This window comes from Urocitellus parryii, chromosome 3 (assembly GCF_045843805.1).
Source record: "Urocitellus parryii isolate mUroPar1 chromosome 3, mUroPar1.hap1, whole genome shotgun sequence".
Lineage (NCBI taxonomy): Eukaryota > Metazoa > Chordata > Mammalia > Rodentia > Sciuridae > Urocitellus > Urocitellus parryii.
The window spans coordinates 217,766,630-217,791,781 of record NC_135533.1 but is presented as its reverse complement, the minus strand read 5'-3'; the positions used below and the strand labels follow the sequence as shown (position 1 = coordinate 217,791,781).

General features: G+C 64.1%; 2 protein-coding genes across 5 annotated transcripts; one reads left to right on the top strand and one right to left on the bottom strand.

The window, feature by feature from the left end:
• Positions 1-262: 262 nt before the first annotated feature.
• Positions 263-8,476, top strand: Creb3l3 (cAMP responsive element binding protein 3 like 3). 2 transcript variants are annotated; one of them, XM_026404419.2, is made up of 10 exons: positions 263-343; positions 584-709; positions 1,063-1,354; positions 2,035-2,138; positions 3,912-4,037; positions 4,728-4,834; positions 6,929-6,997; positions 7,409-7,493; positions 7,638-7,734; positions 7,847-8,476. In XM_026404419.2, the coding sequence occupies exons 1-10, from the start codon at positions 320-322 to the stop codon at positions 8,158-8,160; spliced, it is 1,344 nt and encodes a 447-aa protein (XP_026260204.2). In that variant the 5' UTR covers positions 263-319; the 3' UTR covers positions 8,161-8,476. The 2 variants fall into 2 exon arrangements, with proteins under 2 accessions (XP_026260204.2, XP_026260203.2); XM_026404418.2 differs by having other exon boundaries at positions 3,906-4,037.
• A 427-nt stretch (positions 8,477-8,903) lies between these two features.
• Sirt6 (sirtuin 6) lies at positions 8,904-17,022 on the bottom strand. Of its 3 annotated transcripts, none has more exons than XM_026404420.2 (8): positions 16,921-17,022; positions 16,172-16,299; positions 14,968-15,150; positions 11,007-11,066; positions 10,113-10,208; positions 9,965-10,045; positions 9,742-9,865; positions 8,904-9,673 (listed from the first exon to the last, which is right to left on the bottom strand). In XM_026404420.2, exons 1-8 carry the CDS (start codon positions 16,984-16,986, stop codon positions 9,356-9,358), a joined length of 1,056 nt encoding a protein of 351 aa, XP_026260205.2. In that variant the 5' UTR covers positions 16,987-17,022; the 3' UTR covers positions 8,904-9,355. The 3 variants fall into 3 exon arrangements, with proteins under 3 accessions (XP_026260205.2, XP_026260206.2, XP_026260208.2); XM_026404421.2 differs by lacking the exon at positions 16,921-17,022 and adding an exon at positions 16,728-16,782; XM_026404423.2 differs by lacking the exon at positions 16,921-17,022 and adding an exon at positions 16,757-16,776.
• Positions 17,023-25,152: the final 8,130 nt, after the last annotated feature.

The following is a 25,152-nucleotide window of genomic DNA, read 5'->3' as shown; positions in this document are numbered from 1 at the left end:
CTGAAGAAAAGAGTCCCTGAAAGTAGGAAAAAGGTCACGGCGCGGCCCAGACGCCTAGGACTTTGGCCTTTGCCCACTGCAGGCTGGAGAGCACACAACCCAGATAAGGAGATAACGGTCCGCGGCCCGCCCGCCGCCCGGGCCCCACTGGCCCTGGACCCTGTCCGTCTGCCCTGGCCGCCAATCAACGCCCGGGGCTGGGCCAGCGCGGCGGGGCCTATTTCAGCATCTCCTGGGGGTGGTGACAGGGCACAGCCAGGAGCCAGCGGGTGGGTGGGCCTGGGGCTGGCAGCGGAGACCCCGGAGTGTGGAGGGGCCCATGGACGGGGGCCTGGCTGTCGAGGTGAGTGGTGGCTCCGGGCCCTCTGCGGCGGCGGCCACTCTGCAGACGGTTCCCCGCCGTCCAGCACCGCGGCCCGCCGCTGCCCGGCTGCAGGGCGGAGGGGGAGACCGAGGCCGCGCCGCCCCCTCCTGGACCAGCCTTTCCCCGGTCCCCGCGGCCGCCGTCAGGTTCGGGGCCCAGCCCGGGGCTGAGCTGGGGGGTGCCCGAGGGGCTGGGACCTCACGCCATCCCTCCGCCCAGATGGCCTCCCCCGCCTGCGCCGTGGGCCCCCTGGACAGCCTGGAGCTCCTGGACCTGCTGTTTGACCGGCAGGACGGCGTCCTCAGACACGTGGAGCTGGCCGAGCGCTGGAGCCCCGCGGGCCAGGTCCGCAGCCCCCGCAGCCCCCGCAGCCCCCGCAGCCCCCGCAGCCCCCGCAGCCCCCGCAGCCCCCGCAGCCCCCGCAGCCCCCGCAGCCCCCGCAGCCCCCGCAGCCCCCGCAGCCCCCGCTCCCACCCAGGGACTCGTGGGGCGCTCCCACCCAGGGACTCGTGGGGCGCAGCCGCGGGCGCACAGGTGCCGGGCGGAGGCTCAGAGAGGGCAGGAACAATCCAGGGTCGCTCAGCGATTTGGAACTCAGGCCACACTCAGCCTCGGGCCTGGGCCTCCCTCCCGGGGTGTTTCCGGTCACCCCGGCTCAGCGCGGACCCCAACTCCCGCCCTCCCTCTTCCTGGGGCAGGTGCGGCCGGGCTCCGACTCCGAGGACTTCCTGAGCGCCATCCTGGGCCCGGGAGACTCGGATCCCAGCTCCCCGATCTGGTCCCCCGCCGGCAGTGACAGCGGCATCTCTGAAGACCTCCCCTCTGACCCTCAGGACACCCCTCCCCGCAGCGGACTGGCCACCACCCCGGCCAGCTGCCACCCCAATGAGCCTGGCCAGGGGCCTTGCCCCTCCTACCTCCCTGGGCCCCCCTGCCCCGCCAGGCCCTCGGGCCCCCAAGTGCTGGAGGCCTCGGTGGCCATCGACCTGGGTGAGTGGCAGGGGCCACCCGCTGCCTTCCCTGCTCCTGGGCCCCCAGGGGTGCTGCTGGGCCACGGTGAAGATGGCTCTGGGCCGTCCAGGTCCTGGGCCTGCCTGGGGGAGCTCAGGGGAGAGCTGGGCCGTCCTGGCTGGAGAAGGCCTGATCAGATGGCCCCAGCAGATCAGTAATGACTCACTCCAGGGACACTGATGCCCTGGGGCCAGGCAGAGGGCCCCCTGGAGACAGGTGGCCGCTGGGCTTCCCTCTGTCCTTTGGTCTGGCGAGGAGCTGTGGGTCTGAGAGGTGAAGTCACCTGAGGCCACCGGCTCCACCCTGGGATCAGAGCCAGGAGCTGTTGGGGCAGCTGCCTACTGTGCGTGGCACCAGCAGGGACGGTGGCAGGCAGGGGCCAGCCTCACCCCTGTCCTGCGGGTGAGAGTGGCAGCGGGTCCCCGACCATGTCCCGTGTCTTCTTTGCGCCTTGGTACACCCAGGTGTGCTGGGGGGTCCGTCCCACAGAGGGGCGACCGCTGTCCCCTCAGCCAGGCCCCGGGTCCCAAGCTGTGCCAAGTGCCCCAGCCTGTGGAGGCTGCTCACGGAGACTGGGGAGGCCGCTAGGGCTGGGCGCTGCTGAGGTGCCCCTCTGACGCCCTCCCTGTCCCTGTCCCTGTCCCCTCCTGCCCCATCAGACGTGTGGACCACAGGGGGCCTGTACCCCGAGGAGCAGGCAGAGACGCCCTCCCGCTTCAACCTCACCGTGAAAGATCTCCTCCTGTCGGGCAGCGGGGACCTGGTGAGCCTCAGCCCAAGCCTGGGACATGGGGCAGGCGGGAGGGGACCCCACACCCAGCCCTGGCCGTCCAGCCCAGGATGGCAGGGCCGGGCCACTGTGTGCACACACAGAACCGGGAGAGGAAGAGGCCGGGAATCCTCATCCTTCAACCCGCAGGGGCCCTGAAGACGGCTTTTATTATCCAAATCCCACATTTAGGAAAATGGGCACAGAAGTCCCTAGCTCACTCCAAGCCACCCGGCACCACAGGCTGTCCTAGCGCTGGCCTTGGTCCCGTTGTGCTCGCTGCACACCGGTGGGGGCCATCTGTCCTGCCCAGGGCTTCTCACCCCTGTCAGACAGACCCCCCATTTTACAGATGAGAAAGTCAAGGCTCAGAGAGGTGAAGCTGTGAACCTAGAGTCACACAGAAACCAAGTGGCAGAGTCAGGTTTGAAATCCCCTTTGTCTCCTGCCAAAGGTCATCCTGACAGTCTCCGGGGAGGGCCAGTGAGCACTGGCCACCTGTGGGCTTGCGTCCAGGTCCCCTGGTCAGGGTGAGGCAACGCACTGCAGGGAGCTCACAGAGTGTTCCTACAGGCGCAGGGGGTCCTCCTGGAGGCAGTGGTGCTGCAGCAGTCCCTGAAGGGTCGGCAGGGAGAAGTACTGGTTTGGGAAGGATTGTCCCGCCCTCGTGCTGGCAGGACCCTGGGGCTGGGGCCTGCTAGGCAGGCGCTCCACCCCGAGCTCCCAGCCCGGTCTGTCTTATTTTGAGACAGGGTCTTGTTAAGTTATTCGGGCCGGCCTCCAACTTGGAATCCTCCTGCCTCAGCCTCCTGAGTAGCTAGGACAACAGGAATCTGTCACCTCCCTCGGTGACGACTGGCTTTTATAAATGCATCATTTTTTCATGTACTTTTTCTATGTCCACAGTCTTGGGGTCCTGGGGACCTTGTTCCTGTTTTTTCAGATGAAAGTAGACGCAGGCTGGGAGCCTGGCCGGGCTCACAGTGGCCAGGGTGCTGGCCGTGGAGTTTGGACCCAGCCCGGACCAAGACTGTCCCGGAGCAGTGATTCATGGGGTGGAAGCAACAGGAAGGGGCAGGGGGACAGCAGGCAGTGTCCCCAGCCAAGTGCCAGGCAGAAGGGACAAAGTCCAGCCTGCTGGGAGGGACTCTTCTGCGGCCCCTCGGAGGGGGAAGAGCGGGCGCTGGGGCAAGCTACGGGGGGCTGCCAGCTCACCTGGGGGACACGTGCCTCCCAGGAGGCCCCGAAACCCAGGGCCTCTCAGCCAAGATGCTGTGGGCAGGGCCGGGTGGGCGGAGCACCTTCCAGGACTGAGGTCCTCTATCCTCCATCCTGAGTCTCCCATTCTACATGGGACGGGTGGAGGCCAGCCTCCTGCCTCAGCCTCCTGAGCCGCTGGGACGACAGGTGTGCGCCACTGCGCCTGGCTAAACCGAGTCATTTTTGGGGAACAGGGTAGGCAAGTGCACCCACACAGCCTGGGCTCTAATGAGGGACGGTGTGAAGGGAGATGGCCACGCCTCCCCTGGGTGCTGCACTCAGCTCCCCGCAGGCTCTCCCCCTCCCCGTCCCCTGCCCGTCCTCCAGGTTTAAGCACAGGCCACACGGGGTGCCGTCTGCCCTTCCTGTTGTTCCTGGCACCCGTCACACGGTCACTGGTGTGGGGCTGGAGGACCCCGCCCTCTTCCTGTGCAGGTGTCCCCTGGCTGCTCCGGAGGCCACCGCCTCCCACCTCCAGTGCAATTCCTGTTTTTTCCGCAGCAACAGCAGCACCTGGCAGCCTCTCTGCGACCTGGCCACGGGCACTGTCAGGAGCTGGTGCTGACGGAGGACGAGAAGAAGCTGCTGGCCAAGGAGGGCATCACCCTGCCCACCCAGCTGCCCCTCACCAAGGTGGGAGGGACACCCAGCTCCCCTCCGAGTCCCACAGTAGACCACAGCACTAGAGGGTCAGGACGGTGGGTCACCAGCCGAATTCCACCCTGAAAGCCCACTCACAGCAGGTGATGCTGTGCCCAGTGGTGACCCGCCGGCTGGCTGCAGGCTAAAAGCCCTCCTTGGTCCCCTCCCCGTCCCGTCGTGGCTTGTCCCGGCCTCTCGGAGGTCAGAGCTCACACAGTGCCCCGCAGGCCAGCCGCCCTGCACGCGGCTTTGGTGGAGCCCCCTGATTCCACCAGCGTCCCCGGAGCTGACACTTTCTGAGATTTCCCCCAAGAGCGTCACTCCGCGGCCCTGTTCCCAGATCCCGCGGGCAGCCCCGAAGGCTGAGCGCCTGGTCAGGCCCCGCGGATGGTCCCACTCGGTGTCAACACCCGAGTCCCCATTTCTCTTAACTGGGGCGGGCTCCGAGACAGGCGCGGTGTCCCCGGGGGACACGAGGCTGCACAGTCGGGGCGTCACTTGCTGGATCCTTGGGGTTGGGGCGTCCTGACCCGCGCAGCAGGGCCTCGGCACACTGCAAGAATGAGGGCGGCAGGCCGGCCTCCCCCCACCGGCGCCCGCCCCGGGGGTCTGAATGGAGGCCCCCCGACGGACAGCAGAGGGGAGCGCCCAGACGGCTCAGCCCTCCCCTTCCCTCTGCAGTACGAGGAGAGAGTCCTGAAGAAAATCCGCCGGAAAATCCGCAACAAACAATCCGCGCAAGAAAGCAGGAAGAAGAAGAAGGAGTACATCGACGGCCTGGAGACCCGGTAACGGCGCGGGGCTCGCGCTGGGGGAACTGAGGCTCAGAGAGAGGGACACCGGGTGCTGAGGGTCACAACTGCTAGGGCCTGTTCCCTACGAGGACTCAAGGATCCCCGGAGATGGCTCGGGCAAGGGTCCTGGGGTCCCTGTGCCCCGCGGCGCTGGAGAGTGGTGCCGCTTCAGCCCTGAGAGCACTGGCCTCGGGAGGCAGAGGAGGACCGCGCTGTCCCAAGGGGAGCCCCGAGCTGGCCCCTCGCCCCTCTGAAGGCGCTGAGGGGCCGCAGGGGCCGGGCTCTTGGTCCTTTGGTACGAACAGCAGAGGCGGCCCCCTCTCCGGGCCCACAGTGGCCTTGCTGGGTGCTGCGGGTCTGTTTGGGTCCTGGGAAGTCCTCGTGGCACACGGAACTGCCCCTACCCTCTGCTGTTTCAGGCTCTGACATCTGCGTCTGTCGTCACGTCCTCTGAATTCTTCATGTGGCCTACTTGTGCCTTCTTCTACTTTTTGATCAGTCTTCCCAGAATTTTGTCTGTTTTCTTCTTCTTGTCAAGTGACGGTTATTGAAATAACTCCTGACCATGGTTCCCATCAAATAATAACTTTCTGTCTTTTCTTCCCAACTAATTATACACGTATGTAGGTGAAATTTGGCACTGGGGCGGAAACCCAGGGGCAGGTGATTTGCCACTCAGTCACATCCCCAGAGCTTTTTAAAAAATATTTTATTTTTCAGTTACAGTTGGACACAACACCTTTATTTCATTTAGTTATTTTTATAGGGTGCTGAGGACCAAAACCCAGGGCCTCGTGCTACCGCTGAGCCACAACCCCAGGCCCTCCCCAGCCCTTTTTGTTTTTTTGTTTTGAGACAGGGTCTCACTAAGTTGCTTACAGCCTAAATTGCTGATGAATTCGCAATCCTCCTCCCTCAGTCTGAGTCACTGGGACTACAGGCATGCACCACCGTGCCTGGCCACAGCCTCTAGTTTTTGAGGGACTTATTCTGTTGTTCTCTGACTATTGTTTTTTTTTTTTTTTTTTCTGACTATTGTTTAAATGTGCCTGCTCACTGCTCAGCTCTGGGGCTGGATCAGGGCTATGCATTTCCCTCTCGGCACTGCATTAGCTGCATCCCACCTTGAGGGGGTGTGTGGACCGAGGGTCTCCCACATGCTGGGCAAGCATTCCTCCACTGACCTGCACCCCCAGCTCTTTATAAACTTTGAGACAGGGTCACACTGAGTTGCCCAGGCTGGCCTCAAACTTGGGAACTTCTTGCCCAGCCTCGTGAGTGGCCAGGACGACAGGTGTGCATCACCAGGCCTGGTTTAAAGGAGCATTTCCACTGGGGGAATTCATTCCTTTCCGGTTGCTATGTTGGGCCTACTTTCTGCAAAGGGACTGTGGACCCTTATGCACCTCCCTGCAGAACAGCACACGACCCATCTGCTTCCTATGGGGAAAACAAGCCGAGGGTCCAAGAGTCTCTGGCCTCAAGAGGAGGATTCTCCCTTGGGAGCCCGTGTTCCCGCTCCCCGTTCCCGGTGCTGGGTGCACCCCTGCCCTGGGGTGGAGACGGCCGCCGCCCACCTCGTGCTCATCCTCAGCCCAGTGGGACACTTCAAGTCCACACCCGAGTGTTCTGACTTAAGGCCACCGATGCTGATGGGGAACATGGGTGCCAGCCGCACCCAGGCCAAGATGGGGGCTTGCCTCTGCCCTCTTCCCCGCTTCCCCCCGTGGTGCTGGGGTGGAAGGTGGGCCCTTGTGCTCAGCACCTGCCTGCCACCCAGCCTGGAGGGGCTGCAGGTCGCGGAGGGCCAGGGCTTCAGCTGGGGTCTACAACTCTGAGCCTGGCACTCAGCCCTGGGGCTCGGCCGCGGTGGAAGTCCCACCCCACGGGGACCCGGAAACCGACAGACCTGGGCTCCCGACCTGGCCCTGCACAGGTGCCCAGGCGTGTGTTGTGGTCCCCAGCTACCAGGGGACTGAGGCAGGAGGCCTTTGCTCTCTGGCTTGGGGCCTCCCAGGGAAACATCAGTGGGGACAGTTGGTGACAGACAAATTCTGCAAGTCACCAGGTCATTCATTGTTCCTTCAGGATGTCGGCCTGCACTGCCCAGAACCAGGAGCTGCAGAGGAAAGTCCTGCAGCTGGAGAAGCAGAACCTGTGAGTCCACGTCCGGGGTTGGGGGGGGGCGCAGGAAGTGGGGAGGGTGCCACGGGGCAGGGAATGAGCCCCAGCTCGGTGGGCGCCATCTGTGCAAAGGCCCTGGGGCAGAGGAGGTGGGGGAAGGAGGCGAGGCAGGCTGGGAAGGGCCCCCTGGGCCACAGGGAGGACTTGGGCTTTGGCTTCATAGTGGCCAAGCACCCCCTGGCCGTGTCTGAGCCTGAACGCAGGAGAGGGGCAGGAGAGCCGCGGAGGCCACAGAAGAGCGGGGTGGCCTTCTCGTGAGCCATGATGGAGGCGGGCGGGGACCCTGAGGGAGGGTGGAACCCAGACTTCGGTGAGGCTGGGGCCTGGGGAATGGGCAGGAGCAGGGCCAGGCCCCGCAGGCTCAGCCGCCCCTGTCCCTCCGAGGTCCCTGCTGGAGCAGCTCAAGAGGCTGCAGGCCATGGTGGTCCAGTCCACCACCAAGTCTGTGCACACGGGCACCTGCACCGCGGTGAGTCCTCTCCCCTGCCCGCGGGCGGGGCAGGCAGGTCCCCGGGGAGGGGTCTGCAGGAAGTGATGGCCAGCACAGCGCTGGGGTCCCGGCCTGGCCTCCCTCCCTGTGGAGGGGACGCAGGTGACCGCCCCTCTCTGGCAGGTCCTGCTGCTGTCCTTCGCCCTCATCGTCCTCCCCTCCATCAGCCCTTTCACCGCCAACAAGGCCGAGAGCCCAGGGGACTTCGCTCCCGTGCGAGGTGAGTGCCTGCCCCCACCTCTTCCTGGTGCACCCAGTGTCCCGAGGCCGGGGAGAGGGCCACAGGACTCTGCCCCCACGGCGTCCCTCCTGAGTCCCCCAACTCTGCCCAGTCTTCTCCAGGACGCTGCACAACGATGCCTCGTCCCGGGTGGCCCCGGACGACGATCTGGCCTCCAAGGCCCCAGGCCCCCGGCCGGACCCTGCTGTGCCCCACCAAGGGCCCCCGGGCGGCCTTGGGACGGACTGGGGCTTCCTGGACATGCTGGCACTGGGCGGGTCAGCAAAGGAGCTGGACAACTCGACCCTGGTTCTGGGCAACTCGACAGAGGAGCTGGGCCCGGCCACCCTGCTGGACTGGGTGGCACCTGAGCAGGTGCTCAGCACAGGACGTGCGGGGCTGGAGGCGGCCGGGGAGGAGCTGTGAGAGCCCAGGCCACCTGGGGGAGCCCAAGTGGACGGCAGGCCCAGGGAGCAGAGGCGAGGCAGGCCCTGGTGGACAGCTCACTGCGGGACAGACGGGAGCTGGCCTAGGTGTGGCCGCAGCGCCCCAGGCCCAGGGCTGGCCGCCGGCCGCTGCTCAGCCCCAGGCAGCGCAGATGGCGACCTGCGCCTGGGTGCCCCTCGGCCTCCCTGCTCATTGGGCAGAGGAAGCTGTCCAGCTCAGGGACCCTGGACTTCTGAGTGGCCGCCACCCACCACCACCCCTTTTCTAAGATTGTGCGACCGACCTTCAATAAAGTATTTTGACAGGACACGGCTGGGGGGCTCAGGGGACCTGGGGGTGGAGTGCGGCCCCCGCCTGACGGCTTCAGCACCTTGGAGAAGGGCAAGGGCCGGGCAGGACCCTGGAGCCCAGAAGGGGGACCTGGGGACGGGGACCTGCTGCGAGGGGCTGCGCCGCGCACCACATGGGCCTCGTCCTAAGATGAGAAAACCAGGTGGAGGTCACAGGCGGGGAGCGGGGACAACCCGACCAGCGCCACCCCCACCGGCTGCGCAGGGGTCTCTCTCGTCCAGGGACACGCCCCTGGGGACAGAGGGCGTAACCAGGGCCAGGGGCTGCAGGAGCGCCCCCCCAGCCCCAGGATGGCAGGTCGGGAGGGGCGAAGCCGTCCCCTGTCCCCAGGGTGCTGCGCCAAGGGACTGCCAGGCGCCCAGCTGCGAGGACTCTGTCTTTATTGCGTTGAAGACCTGGGGAGGCCCGGGACCCTCTCCCCGCAGCCCTGCCCTCAGCGGCGGGGCGGGGGGGGGGGGGGTCCCGGCTCCCCGTGGGGGTCCCTGAAGGTGGCCTTGGGAGGCAGATCAAGAGCTGACGGGGAGGGAGTGTGCGGAGTCCCCAGAGGAGCCCAGGGCCAGGGCGCTCCCCCTTGAGGCTGGAAACTGGGGAGGAGGGCGTCTGCACCCGCTCCCACAAGTCCTGAGTCGGAGGCTGGCCGTGGTGGGCGGCGGGCCCGGGTGGCACTGCGGGCCCAAGAGCCAACCCGACAGTGGAGGCCACCGCCCTGGGCCTGGAGTCCGGCTCTCAGCTCCCTGAGGTCCCCGGGGACAGGGACAAGTAACAGTGAGACCGTGAGGAAGAGGAGTCCAAGGTTTCCATGGGGGCCCGGGCCAGCGCCTGGTCAGCTGGGTGCCGCCTCGGCCTTCACCCTCTTGGGAGGCCGGCGGGGGGCAGGGCTGTCCGGCGGCTCCCTCTTGGGGCTGGGGGGCTTGCAGCCATTGTGTGGGGCCCGGGGCTCCACGCTGGGCTCCGGCCCGGGGTCGCTGGGGGGCTCCTCCTTGGGCTCCAGCTTGGGCACCGGCGGGCGCGGCAGGGGTGGCAGGGCCCTGTCCAGCACGCGGGGCCCGTCCCAGGCGGGGATCTCCAGCCCCAGGTGCTTCATGAGCCGGGTCATGACCTGGTCGACGTAGCCGTGGATGCGCAGGTCAGCATGCCGGTCCTGTGGGGAGAGCAGGGTCAGGCGGGGCAGAGGCCCGGGGCCCGGGCAGGGGTGGGCTCGGCACCTACGTGCTTGGTGGGCTGCAGGTTCACGATGACCAGCCGGCCTCCCCGGCGCTTGGTGGCCAGCGGCAGGTTCCCACTGGGCCGGATTTGCAGGGAGGTGCCCAGGGTGATGGACAGGTCGGCGGTCCTGGGGCCAGGAGCACAGGCTCAGTCCAGCCCCGCCCAGGAGTCCGCCCGCCCGAGTCCCTGCCCCCCTGCCACCCCCACCCGGGCACAGGGGTCTCACCTGCTGGCCTCGTCGGCTCGAGCCAGGTCCCGGTCGGGCAGGGCATCTTCCCAGTCCAGGATGGTGTCTCTCAGCTCCCCCCTGTGGGCAGTGGAGGGTCAGCCGGCCCCCTGGCCCCCGGGGCTGGGGGGTGGGGAGGGTCACTCACCTGCAGGCCCGCAGCCCTCTCGCCTTGGCCATGGTGCAGAGCCGGCCGGTGGCCTTGAGGCCCATGGTGCCCACGACCGTGTCCCGGACATACTGCCTGCGCCAGGAGGAAGGAGGCAGGACAAGGGTCTCGCGGGCCGCCCTGAAGCCCCGGGCAGCGCTGGGCTTTCTCCGAGACGCTCTCGGGGAAGGGGTCCCTGAACCGGGACCCCAGCAGGAGGAGTCCGCAGACGGGAGGGGGTGGGCCCTGTGGGAGCCCCGCAGGGGACCAGGAGAAGCCCGGTGGCCAGCGCTCGCCTGGCACGAGCCAGCCAGGCCCTGGGTCCTTCCCCGCGCGCAGAGCCACACCAGAAGCCAAGGCTCTGCACTCGGGAAGGGCTGGGGCACCCGAGTCAGGGCACTGGACGGAGGTCTGCAGCCAGCCACTTGGAAGGTCAGCGGCCAGAGTGGGGGTCACTCCCTGTCGTGGGCTGGGCTGTGTCACCCAAAAGGACCTGCTGAAGCTTAAGCCCAGTGACCCAGAGGGTGACCCTGTCTGACAGCGGGGTCACTGTGGGTGTGGTCAGTGGAGACAAGGTCCTACCAGAGGAGGGGGACGGCTGGTCCTCCAAGAAGGGAGAAGACACACAGGAGACAGCCATGTGACCTTGACCACGCGGGCAGCGGCGGGACCACCAGTGTCCCCGGAGGGCCGTGCCAGGCCTCCCACGCCCCTGGGTCTCCGGGAGCATCAGACTGGACTCCCAGGGCCCCGGCAGCTGGGTCACTGTCACCAGCTCTCCCAGCAGCCTGCTGTCATGCACAGCCAGCCTGTCCCCCCGACACCCACAGCCAGCCTGTCCCCCCCACCGATGACACCCACAGCCAGCCTGTCCCCCCCAGCCCTGCCACTCACGTCCTGCACTTGACACACTCTTCTACAAACATGTTCCCGTGCAGCTCAGCCAGCTTGTCCCTGTGCGAGAGGAAGGAAGAGGCTGCCGGGGGGCTCCCTGGGTGCCCAGGCCCCGCATCCACAAGACCAAGCCAGTCCCCCCACCTTCCGGCCCATCCATGCGCTGTGCATCCCTGCACAGCGGCCCGACCTCTCTGTGCCTCTCTCACTGTCCTCATGGCTGACCCCACCTCTGCAGACGGGCAGCCTTTTTCTTGGTAACGTGCCTGCCCCCTTCCAAAGTGGAGGAGGCTGCCGGGCCGCCCGGTGGAAGGACAGGGTTGGGATTCCAGCTGGCCACGAGAGAAATGTGGCATGCCTGCCCCAGAGCACAGGCTGTGGGGCAGGGAGAGAGCAAACCTGCTGAGCAGCCCTGAGCCAGCCTCTTACCCTCTCTGTGCCTCAGTCCCTCTCTGTGGAACGAGACAGTGACAACCAAGTCTTTGGATGTCAAGGGTTCCAAACAAGAGGCGTGGCAGGTGCTTCCCTGTGGCTCCCCTGCCACCTCCCGGGGTCCCTGCTGCAGTGCCACCTCCACAGGGGAGCCCTGCTGACCGCCCCTTCACAGCCACAGTTCCCAGCGCCCCACTGTGTGCACTCAGGATGGGGACCCCCCGACACAGGTCCAGGGACCCCACTTCTGCCCCACCGAAGCACAGGCCCTGGGACACAGGGAACAACTGCCATCTGTCTGGTCCACTCCATGTCCCGCACTAGAAGAGCCTGGCACGCAGTAGGAGCTCAATAAGTAAACACCTGCGCTGGGGCCAGCTTGCTCCTGCGTGTGAGGGCTGGCACTGGGAGCCTGGGTGCAACTGTGTGCCCAAGAGGCCGCCTGGGTGTCTCTGTGCCCCGTCCAAGGCCCATCCCGCGTGCTCAGGTGTGGCATCCAGGCCTGGCCTGCAGCAGCTCAGGCTCCGTCCACCCACAACCACAGGGTCTTGGGGCAGGGAGGGCACTCGGGTGTGGACCAAGTCTGGGCTGCAGCAGGGCTCAGGGGCAGCGCCAGGACCTGGGCTCCGCCAGCACCAGAAAGGAGGGCATCTTGAAACCAAGCAAGCAGCAAGCTCAGGACCCGCCCTGCCACCCGGCACACCTGAGGGGAGTCACACCTGAGGAGGTCACACCTGAGGGGAGTCACACCTGAGGGGGTCACACCTGGGGGGAGTCACACCTGAGGGGAGTCACACCTGAGGGGAGTCACACCTGAGGAGGTCACACCTGAGGGAGTCACACCTGGGGGAGTCACACCTGAGGGGAGTCACACCTGAGGGGTTACACCTGAGGGGAGTCACACCTGAGGGGAGCAACACCTGAGGGGGTTACACCTGAGGGGAGTCACACCTGAGGGGTTACACCTGAGGGAATCATACCTGAGGGGAGTCACACCTGAGGGGAGTCACACCTGAGGGGGTTACACCTGAGGGGAGTCACACCTGAGAGGAGTCACACCTGAGGGAGTCACACCTGAGGGAGTCACACCTGAGGAGGTCACACCTGAGGGAGTCACACCTGGGAGAGTCACACCTGAGGGGAGTCACACCTGAGGGGAGTCACACCTGAGGGGTTACACCTGAGGGGAGTCACACCTGAGGGGAGTCACACCTGAGGGAGTCACACCTGAGGGAGTCACACCTGAGGGAGTTATACCTGAGGGGAGTCACACCTGAGGGGGTCACACCTGAGAGAGTCACACCTGAGGGGAGTCACACCTGAGGGGAGTCACACCTGAGGGGTTACACCTGAGGGGAGTCACACCTGAGGGGAGCAACACCTGAGGGGTTACACCTGAGGGGTTACACCTGAGGGGAGTCACACCTGAGGGAGTCACACCTGAGGGGAGTCACACCTGAGGGGAGTCACACCTGAGGAGGTCACACCTGAGGGAGTCACACCTGGGAGAGTCACACCTGAGGGGAGTCACACCTGAGGGGTTACACCTGAGGGGAGTCACACCTGGGGGAGTCACACCTGAGGGGAGTCACACCTGAGGGGAGTCACACCTGAGGAGGTCACACCTGAGGGAGTCACACCTGGGGGAGTCACACCTGAGGGGAGTCACACCTGAGGGGTTACACCTGAGGGGAGTCACACCTGAGGGGAGCAACACCTGAGGGGGTTACACCTGAGGGGAGTCACACCTGAGGGGTTACACCTGAGGGAATCATACCTGAGGGGAGTCACACCTGAGGGGAGTCACACCTGAGGGGAGTCACACCTGAGAGGAGTCACACCTGAGGGAGTCACACCTGAGGGGAGTCACACCTGAGGAGGTCACACCTGAGGGAGTCACACCTGGGAGAGTCACACCTGAGGGGAGTCACACCTGAGGGGAGTCACACCTGAGGGGTTACACCTGAGGGGAGTCACACCTGAGGGGAGTCACACCTGAGGGAGTCACACCTGAGGGGAGTCACACCTGAGGGGGTTATACCTGAGGGAGTCACACCTGAGGGGGTCACACCTGAGGGAGTCACACCTGGGAGAGTCACACCTGAGGGGAGTCACACCTGAGGGGAGTCACACCTGAGGGGTTACACCTGAGGGGAGTCACACCTGAGGGGAGCAACACCTGAGGGGAGCAACACCTGAGGGGTTACACCTGAGGGGTTACACCTGAGGGGAGTCACACCTGAGGGAGTCACACCTGAGGGGAGTCACACCTGAGGGGAGTCACACCTGAGGAGGTCACACCTGAGGGGAGTCACACCTGAGGGGGTCACACCTGAGGGAGTCACACCTGAGGGGAGTCACACCTGAGGGGTTACACCTGAGGGGAGTCACACCTGAGGGGAGCAACACCTGAGGGGAGTCACACCTGAGGGGTTACACCTGAGGGGAGTCACACCTGAGGGGTTACACCTGAGGGGTTACACCTGAGGGGTTACACCTGAGGGGAGTCACACCTGAGGGAGTCACACCTGAGGGGAGTCACACCTGAGGGAGTCACACCTGAGGGAGTCACACCTGAGGGGTTACACCTGAGGGGAGTCACACCTGAGGGGAGTCACACCTGAGGAGGTCACACCTGAGGGGAGTCACACCTGAGGGAGTCACACCTGAGGGGAGCAACACCTGAGGGAGTTCATACCTGAAAGGAGTCACACCTGAGGGGAGCAATGCCTGAAGGGGTCACACCTGAGGGGGGTCACACCTGAGGGAGGTCACCCCTGAGGGGGTCTCGCCTGAGGGGAGCAATGCCTGAAGGGGTCACACCTGAGGGGAGCAATGCCTGAAGGGGTCACCCCTGAGGGGAGCAACACCTGAGGGGAGTCACACCTGAGGGGTTACACCTGAGGGGAGTCACACCTGAGGGGTTACACCTGAGGGGTTACACCTGAGGGGTTACACCTGAGGGGAGTCACACCTGAGGGGAGTCACACCTGAGGGAGTCACACCTGAGGGGTTACACCTGAGGGGAGTCACACCTGAGGGGAGTCACACCTGAGGAGTCACACCTGAGGGGAGTCACACCTGAGGAGAGTCACACCTGAGGGAGTCACACCTGAGGGGAGTCACACCTGAGGGGTTACACCTAAGGGGAGTCACACCTGAGGGGAGTCACACCTGAGGAGGTCACACCTGAGGAGGTCACACCTGAGGGGAGTCACACCTGAGGGAGTCACACCTGAGGGGAGCAACACCTGAGGGAGTTCATACCTGAGAGGAGTCACACCTGAGGGGAGCAATGCCTGAAGGGGTCACACCTGAGGGGGGTCACCCCTGAGGGGGTCTCGCCTGAGGGGAGCCACCCTGGGGACGCTCCACCCCCACCAGCCTGGCTGATCTGAGGGCAGCTTCTCCCAGCAGGTGGAGAAAGACCTAGAAGCCCCGGGTCGGGGGGCGCGCAGAGCTGTGATGAGCCCCAGGAGCGGGGGACTAGGGTGTGGCGCCCCAGGCCGGGGCAGGCAGGGCCAGTCACCTGGGGAAGCCGGAGCGCACGTGCAGCCCGTCCACGTTCTGACTGACCAGGAAGCGGAGCAGGCCCACCCGCTCCAGCTGCACCAGCGCCATGTGCGTCTTCGTGGGCTGCGCGCTCTCGAAGGTGGTGTCGAACTGGGGGGCCAGGCCGCGCTCCTCCATGGTCCAGACGCCGCGGGGGCCCCTGGAGGTACAGGGGGAGGGTTTGGAGGAAACAGGCGAAGGCAGCGAAGGAGACAGAATCGGAGCCAAGGAGACAAAGAATCAGAGACAGACAAAAGAATCAGAGGAAGGCAGAGCAGAGCAGACGGAGAGAGCCAGAGGGAAGGACAGGGACAGAGAGAGCAGGCAGGGACGGGAAGACAGGTCCAGAGCACGGAGCGCAGGCCCGTCAAGCTGACCCTGGCTACACTGGTGATGCTGGGGTCATAGTAGACCCCTGCCCTGCCCTCAAGGAGTTATGGGGGAGACACAGCTGGACTCTGGCCCTCCAGCCCTGCAGGGTCAGGTCTGGTCACAGGGAGGGACCCAGAGCTGGGGCAGCAGCGGAAGGGGCCTCACTGGGGACTGTGGGGGAGGAAGGCGGCAGCTGCCCGAGGGAGGAAGGCCGGGGTCTGGGGGCCACAGCAGGGGAGCAGGGCAGTGGCTCAGGGCTGGACCTGAGCCCAGAGGGCGCCCTGTGACTGTGACCTGTGACCTTGACCCGTGACCAGTGACTGTGATAGGGGAGCCGGGTGGGCAGGGCTCAGCAGCCCTGGGACCCGGTCCCGCTGGAAGGGTCTGGGCCTGGGCCTGGGGCCCAGGAGGCTCTTGGGAAAGGGCCACAGTCTGGCCAAGGTTGAGCCCCGTCCTTTCCAGCAACAAGACCCCCGGCTCGGGCAGCTGCTGGACTCGGGCAGCCTGGACAGCACCTGGCCCACCTGCCCAGAGGACCAGGAGATGGAGGCTCCCAAGGGCAAGGCCTGCCTGGCCCCGCCCTCCTGGCAGTGAGAGCCGACCTGATGTCCCTGTGGCCACAGAACCCCGGGTGACCAGCTCGCTGTCCCCCAGGTGCGGGGGGACATCCCCCTGATGGCGGCCACACTTCCCAGCACCCTTTGCAGCCAGGCGAGTTCAGGGCCAGGTTCTGGCCCCCGGGGGACAGCACAGCGGGCTGTGGTTGCAGGGACCCCCGACCCCGGGTCCCTCGGCCGGGGGACACACACCTGAAGTCAGGGATGCCGGCGCCCGTGCTGATGCCCGCGCCCGTGTGGAACACCACGTGGGAGGCCCGCGCCACGAGCAGCGCCAGCTCCCGCACCTTGCGCTCCAGCTCCTCCGGGGGGTCGAAGATCTGCGCGGCGACAGGCAGTCCAGTGAGTCCCCAGGGTCCCCAGCGAGTCCCCGAGGGGCAGGGGCAGGCCTGTCCCGTCCGCCCGGGGGAGGGACGGTGAGAGGTGGCTGGTCCTCAGCTCCGTCCTGCTCCCGGCTCCCCAGCCCCAGGTCACACCTGGTCACCCGGGCGCTCGGTGCGCCCGGGTGCAGGAGAGGGGCGGGGGCCAGCCCGGCGCCCAGGCCCGTGCGCAGGGCAGCTTCCCCGCACTTGCCCTCCGGGACGCAGGGGTCTCGGCCACCGGCCACCTCGACCCCTCCCGCTCAGAACCCTTCCCAGTCCCCGGGGTCAGGGGCCACGCCCCAGCCTGGCACGGAGTCCCGGTCCGGCTGGGTGGGTCACGCCCGCCTCCCACCGGGGCCCTGCCGTGGCTTTCGCTGGAATCACACCCCCGTCCTCTCCCATCAGCCGGGCAGACCTTCCCCGACCCGGTCCCTCTCTCGGCCCCGCCCCCTCCTCCCTGGGAAGTCCCTCCCATTGTCTAGCCGGGGTGCCTCCTGAGATTCCCACAATGCCCCGCAACCGCCCGACCCGCCACGCCCGCGGCCGTGGGGTCGGCCTTCGGGAACCCGCGGCGCTCACCTCGGGGAGGCCGCACTTGCCCTTATCCGCATACGGCGACAGCCCGGCCGCGTAATTCACCGACATCGTCGCCGCCCGGACGGAACAATAAAGTTTCCCTTGTTGAGGTCGCTTCCGCCGGAAATGGAGCCGGGAGGAGGGAGGAGCCGCGCGGCTGGCCGCGCCCCGCAGACGCAGGCGCCGCTAGTGACGCCGCCGGCGCCAGATTTAGTGCTGGAAAAGAGCCGCTGGTTGGCTCGCGCGGTGGCCCCGGCGGGAAGCCACCCACCTGAGTTCTCCAGTCACCCCCAAAGTGAGGGAGCACACGAGGGAACTTCATGAGGACAGTGCCATGGAAAGGGGACCCAGGACCCCAGTGCGAGGGAGCGTCTCAAAGCCACTGAGTGGTCTGAAGGCATCCAGGCGGATGAGCTGCTCCAGCAGGGCAGGCCGTCGCTGCACCTAGGGAAACTGCCCATGGCTTCGGGGCGGTGGCTTGAGGCCCCTGCAGTCCCTGCTGGAGCCAGGGGACGCCAGGGAAGGAGGACGTCGCCCACCTTACCCGCGGGCTGGCTATGGGCACAACGTGGCCAGGCAGTGGTGACACCTGCGATTAGATGTGATGGGTGCGCAGAGGGCACAGGGCCACGAGGGTGTCCAGCCTGGGACGCCTGAGGGCAGCCTGGAGGAGGGCTGTGGCAGCAAAGGTCTGAAGACCCAGTGCTATCCGGTAGAAGGAGGGTGACACGAGGGTGGAAAGGGCCTCCTGGCAGCAGAGGCAGCAGGTGACAGGTGGGAGGAAGGGCAAAGCAGCTCCTTCCAGAAACCTTTCAGTCAGGGATGATGGGGAAGAGCCCCAGTCCTCCCTCTGGCCCGTCCGCCAGCCTGTCTCCTCCCCCAGTGCATCCCCAGCCCCTTGGGGCGGCAGCACGCTCAGAGCGCTCAGGGCTGATCGGGTGTCAGAGCTGAGCAAGTGCTGGAAGCTGCTGGTGCAAGCCCGTGGCCCAGCTGGAAGTGGGTAACTGGAGCCGCAGTGGGCTCAGAGGCCTGGCGCAGGGCACTGGAGCTGCAGGAGGTAGGAGAGGAAGCCATTCGGGAGGCCTCGGCTAGAGGCTCCGCAGGGCACGCAGCCCCGTTGGAGGAGGGAGAGGCTGCCGCACCCCGCAGCACCCAAACACGCACGCACCCTCACAATGCGAGGCCTTCCTGCTGGCCGCTGGCCTTTACCTGGCTGGAGATGCACCACCTCTCCTGCCACGACCGCTTAGCACCCAGCTCCCTGGCCACCAGGTTCTCCCTGCTGACCATCATCTCTTTCAGGAAGCCTCTCCCTAAAATTAGAGGGCACTGCCCCCTCTCCCAGCCTGCAGATCCCCTCCTTCCCAGGGCTTCTCTCCTGGGTGTCTCATTGCACCCACTTTGGGGTGGAATGCAGGAAAGTGGGTGATGGGTGGTGGTGAGTGAATAGGCACATCGGTTGGTGCAGGGTGTCTAGGGGAGTGGATAGGTGGGTGGGGAGGTGGGTGGCAGGTGGAGGTATTATGGGTGGGTGATGGTGGATGGGGGGTGGGTGAAGCGTGACTAAGGGTGATGAAGAACTGTGAGCAGGACTGGTGGGTGGACGTGCAGGTGGGCACCCAGCAGTAGGAGTACTTGGAGGAGCTGTGGGCAGGTGAGGCCCGTCCCACCCCACTCCCTGTGCCTCTCTGGAGATCCGGCTAGGACAGGGGGAGCCCCTGGCACTGGCACCCCCCCCCCCCAGCCATTCCTGCCCTGCCGCTTTAGCCATGTGTGCACAGGATGGACCAGGTGTGCACACGCGTGCACACAGCCATTGCCACAGACCCCTGGTGTGGCAAGTTGCTGCTGTTCACCCAGAGAACAGACTGACACGAGGGGACGGGAGGAGGTTCTCTGCAGAGGACCCTCCGCCGGGGCCAGTGCCCACGAAGGGGAAGGCAGAACCAGCCCTGACCCTCCCTCGCAGCAGAGCCAGGGCAGAGGGGACCAAGGCGCCACCTGGAGGGAGCGCGGCTACTTTCCAGAGTTAGAGCTCTGCCTAGAAGTGAGAGGCCAAGTTGATCAAAGCATGGGATTTTGGAACTGGGAGAAATGAAAGGAAGTCAATCTTGACAACAGTGACCACACAGCCTGGAGACCAGCTCCATCTGCACAGGCAGACTTAGCACTGGTAGAGTGGATTCACTGAGCCCCTATTATTTGCCATACTGTTGTGCTAAGGACATCACTGGAAATCGACCACTAGTTGGTCAAGTAGAAAATATTGCCAGGCACAGTAGTCACACCTGTCATCCCAGATGCTCAGGAGGCTGAGGCAGGAGGATCACAAGTTCCAGGCCAGCCTCAGCAATTCTATGAGGCCCTGTCCAGAAAAAAAAAAATTTTTAAAGGGCTGGGGGGTGTGGGACTCAGTGGTAGACTGTCCCTGGGTTCAATCCCTAGTACAACAACAACAACAACAACAAAAAGGAATTATCTCCCTCATTTTATAGATGAGGGAGGTGAAACTCAGAGAGGGCAAATAACCTGCCAAAGGACACACAGCAGGTAAGAGATGGAGCAGATCCCTTTCTTGCTTCAGGGACCAGAACTGCCCAAGGAAGAGGAAGTGGAGGAAGTGGTCCTCTCTCAGAGGGGAGGCAGCTGACCTGCCATCCACCAGGACTGGTGTCCTTCACCCTATTCCACCACTGCCCTCCCCGGGTGGCTTGGGGGAAGGAGGAACACAGACACTGGCGATGAAGACCCTTCGCGCTCGATTTAAGAAGACAGAGGTGAGACCCCGAGATGCCCAGCCACCCCCAAACAAAGGCTCCTGCCTCCCAGGGCTGGGCCAACGAGGTGGTGAGACTCTGGACCCCGTGGCCCGCCCCTCATCAGACTGATCTTTACCCAGCCTTGATAAGGCCAGGCCCAACCTGCTCAGGATTCTTGAGGGCTCCTCCCCACCCCTACCCCAGGCCGTCAGGTTCTTGGCCTCTGGCCTCTGCCTGCGGCCTTCCCTGTGCCCCCTGCTGCCCCCTGCTGCCCTGGCCTCCCCGCTCCCCGTGCAGCCGGCACTCCCTCCACCTGGGCTGCCCTGTCCCCCATGGCCGCCCTCACAATTTGCCTCCAGTACCGCCCGTCGGAGGATCTTTGTTCCACCAGCCTCGACGACCACGCGCTCCTCTGAGGACCCCGTTTCTGGGAGTCCTGAGCGCTCACCTCCAGCAAATGTGTCTGAGATGGCGATCCAGGCGCAGAGGGAGGGCCTCAGGAGGGCAGGGAGACCCGGGAGACCCTGCCTGGTGCAACCGGCCAGATAAGCCCGAGAAGAGGCAGATTTTGCGGCCCAGAAACAAATACAGCGAGGAAGGGATTCCAAGCTCAGGAGTCAGGGGAGTAGCCAGGGGTGTCCAGGGGGAAGGTGACCCCAGAGCCAAGAGCTGAGCGGGAGGGGGCGGGAGAGAATGTGGTGGGTGGGCGGGACGCCCTTGGGTCCTTGGGGGACTCTGAACCCCAGAGATGGATGCTCTTTGTCCCATTACCCCGGCCCCTCCTGGTGCCCCCGAGTTGCATCCTGCATGTGGGCTGCCCCCAGGCACGGGCAGAAGCCCCGTGAGGCATGTCACTGAGGTGGCAGCCAGCCTTCCCCAGGCCTCAGGTGCCCGGTCGGGCTTGGCTTGTGACTGAGGACGAAGCCAGGCCTGGAGAGGCTGGCTCACCTTCCTGGTCACCAAGCAAAGTGGCTAAGGGGAGATGCACACCGCGAGGCACAGTCCAGGGCCTTTGGCCTTCCTACTGCCTGATGTGGCCTCCCACCATCCTGGTCTCCAGCAGGGTCCGCCTTTGGGAGCTGAGCTGAGTGGTGGGGGGACAGCACGGGGAGGGCGCTGGGCAGGAGGGAAGAGGCCAGGAACCCGGCCGGGCTTTACTCCGGGGCTCTGGCTTCACTCTTCCTGATTTGGCAGGTGACTGTGCTTTGTCAACACCCTCCTGTGGCTTCCCTTGGTGCCAGTCTATTTTACTATTGTATTTATTTTATTGTTGATGTTTCAGGGTGGTTCTTCTCCTTCTCCTTCCCAGAGGTGCTTTACCACTGAGCTACATCCCCAACCTTTTTTATTTTTTATTTTGAGACAGAGTCTTACTAAGTTGCTTAGGGCCTTGCTTAGGCCTGGCCTCAAACTTGCAATCCTCCTGCCTCCATCTCTGGAGCTGCTGGGATGACGGGCGTGTGTCATTGCACCCAGCTTTTTTATTATTTAAGCTTACTTTTTTAAAAATTAAGTTTACGCCATTGAGTTTATTGTTTTATTTACTGGGGGGTGGTGCTGGGGATGGAACCCAGGGCCTGGCACGTGCTAGCCAGGTGCTAGCCAGGGAACCGAAGCCCAGAGGCTTTTTTCACTTTTATTTATTTAAACTCAAATACTCCGAAGAGCTGCAGTGTGCTTTGCAGTGCTGCCAGGCAGGAGCTTTGAGCAGGCCTTGCTTCAGGCCCTGGGTTCCATCCCCAGCACCGCAAAAAAGAAAGAAATACGATAAAAGGAGCAAGGAAGCTGCTCAGGGTCACACAGCGGGGACACCTGCCCTCCCTGGGGCTACCTTGGCACAAACCTGGACAGGATGGGGGCCTTTGGCAGGTGCAGATGGGGACGTGCGTTGACTGGAGAGATTGAGAGTGCCAAACATGGAGAGAGGGGATCAATGGCCCATTAACTGCCTAAAAACGCGACACCAGGTCAGAGGAAGGATCCTGGAGTTTCCCTCCCATCGGGAGGAATGACCGGTTCGCACTTCTCCCTAAGCATTGCCAAGAAGTCTTGGCCAGTGGTAACCAAACCACACCACGCCTAATTGCAAAAGCAGGACTGTGTTTAAATCACGTCTTGCAAAAAGTTTCTACAGCTAACAAAGAGACACCTAATTTGGGACGTGGGTGTGTTTGGGAAGGTTTGCGACGGCGCCTTGAAGGCGCAAAGTCCAGGTGGAGCGCGGCGGGGCAGGCGGCAAGACCTCGCAACTGGCGCGAGGTGGCGAGGGGGTCGGGGTGGGAGGGGACGGTGCGCGGGAGCTGGAGGACCGGGCGCGAGACGCTGCGGCAGATGGGAGGCCTGTCCCCCGTTCCCCTAGCCGAGCATCTGGCCATCCCCCGCCCTCCCTTCCTCCTCCTGCCCTTCTCCGGTGTCGCAGCAGGCAGCCGGAGTCAAGTTCCGCTTTTGTTCAGTAGCCCCCAGGGAAGAAAAACAACCCTGGCGACAGCGGATGGCCTGGCGATCTCCCCGGACCGCGCTTCTCGGGTCCAGCCGCCGCACCTGCGCCCGGGCCCGCCCTCGCGCGCACGCGCCGAGCTCCAGCGCTGCTCCCGCGCCCGCCTTTCTCCCAAGGCCGGACAGGGGGCGCTCCTTGCTCCGCCCTCCCGGGCCCATTTCCCCGTCTAAAATGGGAGTCGCCCGCCTCCTCTGAATCCCCGCCGCGCTGCTGCCCTATTTCAGGTTTCGTGAAAATCCCACCAGTGGGAAGATTGGGGCTCGTAGAGATCCGGAGACTCCAACACCTCCGCGCTTGCTGGAAAGCCCTACTCTCGTTTTTATCGTCCAGGGCCCCCTTTGTGCGACAGGGTCTCTGTTGCCCAGGCTGGCCCTGAACTCCTGGGCTTAAGCAGTCCTCCAGACGGCCTCCTCGGGATGGCATGTCACCATGCTCACCTTTGTGTGTGTGTGGGAGGGTACTGGGGATTGAACCGGGGCACTTTAAACTGAGCCACATCTCTAGCCTTTTTTGTTTGTTTTGAGACAGGGTCTGCCTGCAGCTCCCAAGTCGCTGGAAGAGTCACTATTTTATAAATTCACTCAACATACTTATTGAGAACCTACTGTGTTCCAGACCCTTTGTTTAATGCCCTGCTGTCAAAACCTTAAAATTCTTAATACCTGTGACCAAGGAGCCCTACGTTTTCATTTTGCACTGGGCCCCAAAAAATCTAGTCGGGGGCTGGGGTGTGATTCAGTGGTAGAGAACTTGCCTGGCATGTGCAAGGCCCTGGGTGCGCCCGCAGCACCGCAAAACCACTTACAGCTGGTCCCTCTAGGGATACAACAGGCATCAAGATGGACAAACATCTTGTAACAGGCGAGATGACATTTGAGGGAGACAGCAAGAGTAGGCAATAGTTTTCAAATGATACTTTGTATTTTCGGTGGTGATAGGAGCCACGCGGGTGTAGAAAGCCGCTGGGCAGAGGAGTCTCCGTGCGCAGGCTGGAGTGGATGGGTCTGCGGGGCAGGTGCTCCCGCAAGGGGAACTACCAGGCAAAGGCAAGAGGGGGCGCCAGCGGTTTGAGGACCAGAAAGGAGATGGCCGGGCGGGCTGGCTTGGTCCGGGCATGCGCTCAGGGAGGCAGGGGCAGAGGATGCTAGGAGCTCAGGGGGGCAAACCCTTCCAACAGCGGGCAGTCAGTGTTTTTGGCTTCCGGGCCAGCGGCTGCCACTGTGCTGTTGCATCTTAAAAGCAGCCTGTGCCTGTGGTAAATGGATGGGGCTGGCTGGTCCCCAGAAAGCTTTATTGATGGATGCTGAGCTGTGAATTCATCACGTTCGCCGCTAATGATGTATTATTATTATTATTTTGATTTCACTCGCAGCCACCTGCAAGTGTAAAAGCATTCTCAGCCGCGCTGTTGGGGGCTGTATATAAACGGGGCAGGCAGGGGAGGGCTGCTGCCCGCACTTCGTGCTGAGTGGGGTCCCCAGAGGCTTTTCACAGGGGAAAGAGGAGCTGGGCGGGTCAGGAAGTGGCTGCTGGCTGCAGCGGGTGGGGAGGGAGGAAAAGGGTCAAGGGCGGGTGTGCAGACCAGGAGGACGTGTGGTGCCTGCAGTTTGGGGTTGACCAGGGCGGTGGCCACCAAAGGGCCACTCCATGTAGCGCAGCTGGTGGGGGTGGCTGGTGGCTTGGAGATGGGTGATGACCAAGGTGATGCTGGGACTTGGCTTGAGCCCTGGGGGACAGGGCTTGCCTGGCACACTGCGGTGGGCTCTGAGAGGCAGTCTGGTCTGAGCTAACCCGTACCTAGGAAGACAGGTGGAGAGGATGGAGGAAACGCGAGCTTGAGCTGGGAGATCCATTTCACGTCCTCCTGGACGTGCCTGGGGTCACCCCCACCTCCCAGGGTGAGAGGAGGGGAGCCTCAGCTCCTCCCAGCTGCTCTCACCAGCTGCTGCACCCGCCAGCCCACCCTTCCCTCCGTCTGTGCAAAGGCAGCTAAGGAATCCTCAGGCCACCCACCTAAGCCTGGGGTCTCAATGGGGGGAAGGGGACAGTTCTGCCTCTCCCCCATCAGGGACTGGCAGCAATGTCCATGGCTGTCCTGACTGGAGAAGCCCCTGGCATGGAGCAGGTAGTGGCACTCTGCAGCCCTCAGGATGCCCATTCCAGAGAACCATCTGGCCCCAGAGTCCAGTGCCGAGGGAGAGACCTGGCTCTATGGTGTCTGTTCTGTTGTCTATTCCATTTAGCAATTGAGAACTTGAGGCCCAGAGAGGGGAAGTGACTGGCCCAAGATCACACAGCTGGTATAACAAGCCGACCCCCACCCCGCCCACCGCCTCTGCAGGGCCCCTGCTCCACAGGCTCTGGAAGGCCTGGCCTGGACTCCTCCTCTGTCCCCTGTGGGCCCAGCCTCTCCCGATGCCTCCTTTTTGTGAATTTGCTGTTGCATCACCGGGTCAGAGGCTGCAGCCCCCCCCCCCCCCCCCGCACTCCTGCCTCCTCTGCCCCAGATGCCCCTGCTTCGCCAGCACCTCCTCTCTTAAGCACGGGGCTCCCTGCTCAGTCCTGGCCACTCTTGCCCTGGGGTCATCTTCTCACCAGCCCTGGCCTCTTCCCCAAGCCACTCCACATGTCAGTCGCCACTGGGCATGTCCCCTGGACGCCCACCGGGCCCTTTGACACTGAATGGGTTTGAACTTCCCGCGTGGAAGATGGTCCTTTTCCAGGACACACTTGGTGATGAACATGTCCCCCAAAGACCCGATCACCCCCACCTCTGCTTCTCTGGCCCCAAGGCGACTGATTTCTGTCCAGTCTCCCACTTTCTTCCATGTGACCCGGTTGCCCCCTCCCCACCCATCCTTCTCCCGGGGCTTCTGAAATGTCAGCCTCGAGTGCGGAGCCACAGGCAGGAATTTCGTGCAGGGTCTGTGGAGTGTGCAGGCCTGACTAGTGCATCTGCCGTCCAGCAGACACTCAATA

Excerpts from the sequence above, each read along its gene's own strand:
- Creb3l3 (XM_026404418.2), top strand. The coding sequence starts at position 320 with ATGGACGGGGGCCTGGCTGTCGAG. Across the intron at positions 344-583 it reads ACGGGGGCCTGGCTGTCGAG|ATGGCCTCCCCCGCCTGCGC; the intron begins GTGAGTGGTGGC and ends CCCTCCGCCCAG. Across the intron at positions 4,038-4,727 it reads CCCAGCTGCCCCTCACCAAG|TACGAGGAGAGAGTCCTGAA; the intron begins GTGGGAGGGACA and ends TTCCCTCTGCAG.
- Sirt6 (XM_026404420.2), bottom strand. The coding sequence starts at position 16,986 with ATGTCGGTGAATTACGCGGCCGGGCTGTCGCCGTATGCGGATAAGGGC. Across the intron at positions 11,067-14,967 it reads GTGCGCTCCGGCTTCCCCAG|GGACAAGCTGGCTGAGCTGC; the intron begins GTGACTGGCCCT and ends CCTCTCGCACAG. Across the intron at positions 9,674-9,741 it reads ACCTGCAGCCCACCAAGCAC|GACCGGCATGCTGACCTGCG; the intron begins GTAGGTGCCGAG and ends CTCTCCCCACAG.